We start from the raw sequence: 2,411 nt of genomic DNA on the forward strand, positions 1-2,411 counted from the left end.
ACAAAAAGCAGCTGCTTTTTGACAATTGCGTCACTGCAATTAATTCATTAATTGTATGTAATTTCCTTCAAAAAACAATATGTGTGTCTTCTGAACCATATAGGGATATTTGTGGGTGTTCTGTAGATTGAGTTGATGTGCTTGTTCATATTGCATTTGAATTGAAGGTAAACTGCGATTTTAAAAAGTGTGATGCATTTAGCAAATGTCTAAAGTTCTTTGTGTATGGACGTTTTAGAATTTTTTTTTGTAGGAACAATTTGAAAATTGTTGTACTTTCACGTTTAGGATCGTTCTGTGCACACCTTTATAAACGAGGCCCCAGGTGTCTACATATTCACTGCATTGACTCACTACGGGGGTCTGTTCTATCTCACGGTGCACGGCTCATAATTCTAACTCTTCACAGTATTAATATAGCAGTATTGATTATTTGCAGTAGTTGCCATGTATGCATGTATGAGAAGTTGTTAACATGTTTTCATGTGTTTTTTAAGATCGATGAGTTGTCTGTCAAACCCTCTAATCCTTCCCAGGTCATCCCAGGTATGTGCTCTGTCCTAATATGATTTAATTCTTTTTTTAATCGCTTGCGTTATGATGTTTTTCTTTCTAAAAGCTCTGTTTTCTCTCCAGGCCCAGCCCCATCTGCTCAGATCTATGATAACTCTACCCTTCCTGAACTTCCATCTGTTCCTGACACACTCCCAGCCTCCTCCTTCGGAGCGAACGCCAACACATCTGACGACATTGACTTTGACGACCTGTCACGACGCTTTGAAGAACTCAAGAAGAAGACCTAATTACAGAGAGCACATCTGGGAGTCAGAACATCTGTCTCAGCTGCCACACAAGAATGATTCATTGTACCCTGTCCATATTCACTACTCACAGGTCTTCTGGTGGAGGTGTAATATAATATTTGTTACTTAACACAATGAAGGATTGGATGCTGTATAGACACTTGTGAATGGCAGTGGCAGAAATGTATACGCTCATTTTAGACTTGTACATAACATGGACTGTTGACAAATCGCCTACCCTTTGAATGAGCACTTTGCTTAGAGGGCCTTGCTGACAGCTAAAACTAGTTAATCTGTAGTTTAATCTCTGCCCCATGTATGACCACCTGAGAAATCTATCGATTATTTATATTAAAGATTAGATTATAATTCTGTCATGGTTGTTAACGTCCCCCTTTTTAGAGAGCAATGTCTTCAGTTTTTCCCCAGCAAATCAGAATGACTCCTCTAGGAAAAAGCAGGTATAACCTGTCGCCATTATTTACACCCAGAGTTGTGCAATGAACTCTTTTGAATGTCTATGAACCTGCAAAAGACTGTATGATGCCATGGGTTGTTAGTGGATCACAGTGTTTGTGCAAAGTGACTCAGCTTTTTGTTATTGACAGAATGCATATAGACGGGGTGCTCTGGTGTTCTCAAATGAACACCAAAGGTTGCTTGTTTCTGGTGACCTGAGCGCCGAATTGAAGAGATTCAGCCTCACATTTAATAAACCATCTCTGTGTCCTGAAGTTAGGCGTTGTAGTTTCACCCAGCAGCCATCTTAATTTGACTGAAAAGGAAAGGCTTTGTATTTGTCTACAGTTGATAACACTCCTATTTCTAATCTTGTCTGCGTTTCTGGACTGAATTTGCCTTAGTTTCCACATCTCAAGCTGTGGCCTTGCTGTTCCACACCTTTCTCTGGGAAATGTGACTTTCCTTGACAGCTTGTACCATGAACTCCACATCTGAATAAGTATTTACATGCTAATTCTTTTCTTTGGTGGGGGATTTTACCATATATCATTTACGTATTTGTTGTAAGAACTGACTGTTTAAAGTGTCATTGTCTCAAGTTTTGAAAGCATTGTTTTGGCTGACTTTATAACACTAATTTGTGTTTTCTCCCTCATATAACCCAAATACAAATCTGGCAATGTTTAGGTATGTTTGATACTGATTTTAGCTTGCTTTGAAAACATATCTGATGCCATGTAATAAAGTCTATTTGCTCATAACCCTTTTACTTCTCACCCAAATAATGATTCACTGAATAAGAAATCTTAAGATTTTTTCATACCACAACATGAATTGTACTAAACTGCTGTAACAAGTTTTTCCATTAATGAATACAGCACTTTTTATAAAGGTTTGGCTGTACTCGGAATATAATGGAGCTCTGTCGGCTTTTACACTTTATAACCACTAGAGGGTGACGTAATACAGTTAATAATGATCTATTACAGTGTTCCACAATCACTAGGTTAGGGATGTGCATCTCATGACTCAGGCCGATACGACACGCATCTCGATGCATAGCCAACGATACGATACATTAAAGATACATATGAAGCAGCTACCGATGCGATACGATTCACCCATATTACGATGCAGTGCGATCCG

General features: G+C 38.7%; 1 protein-coding gene across 2 annotated transcripts in view; it reads left to right on the forward strand.

Moving 5' to 3' along the window:
* Positions 1-2,026, forward strand: part of LOC107685861 (IST1 factor associated with ESCRT-III) — an 11,957-nt gene extending 9,931 nt beyond the window's left edge. The window contains exons 9-10 of one of the 2 annotated variants that reach the window (XM_016482596.1): positions 537-546; positions 637-2,026. In XM_016482596.1, coding sequence (XP_016338082.1) covers positions 537-546; positions 637-803 — 177 coding nt within the window. In that variant the 3' untranslated portion in view covers positions 804-2,026. Of the gene's footprint in view, positions 1-497; positions 547-636 lie in introns of both variants that reach the window. The other variant, XM_016482595.1, reaches the window with a different exon arrangement.
* Positions 2,027-2,411: the final 385 nt, after the last annotated feature.

This window comes from Sinocyclocheilus anshuiensis, unplaced genomic scaffold (assembly GCF_001515605.1).
Source record: "Sinocyclocheilus anshuiensis isolate Anshui unplaced genomic scaffold, SAMN03320099.WGS_v1.1 scaffold1018, whole genome shotgun sequence".
NCBI lineage: Eukaryota > Metazoa > Chordata > Actinopteri > Cypriniformes > Cyprinidae > Sinocyclocheilus > Sinocyclocheilus anshuiensis.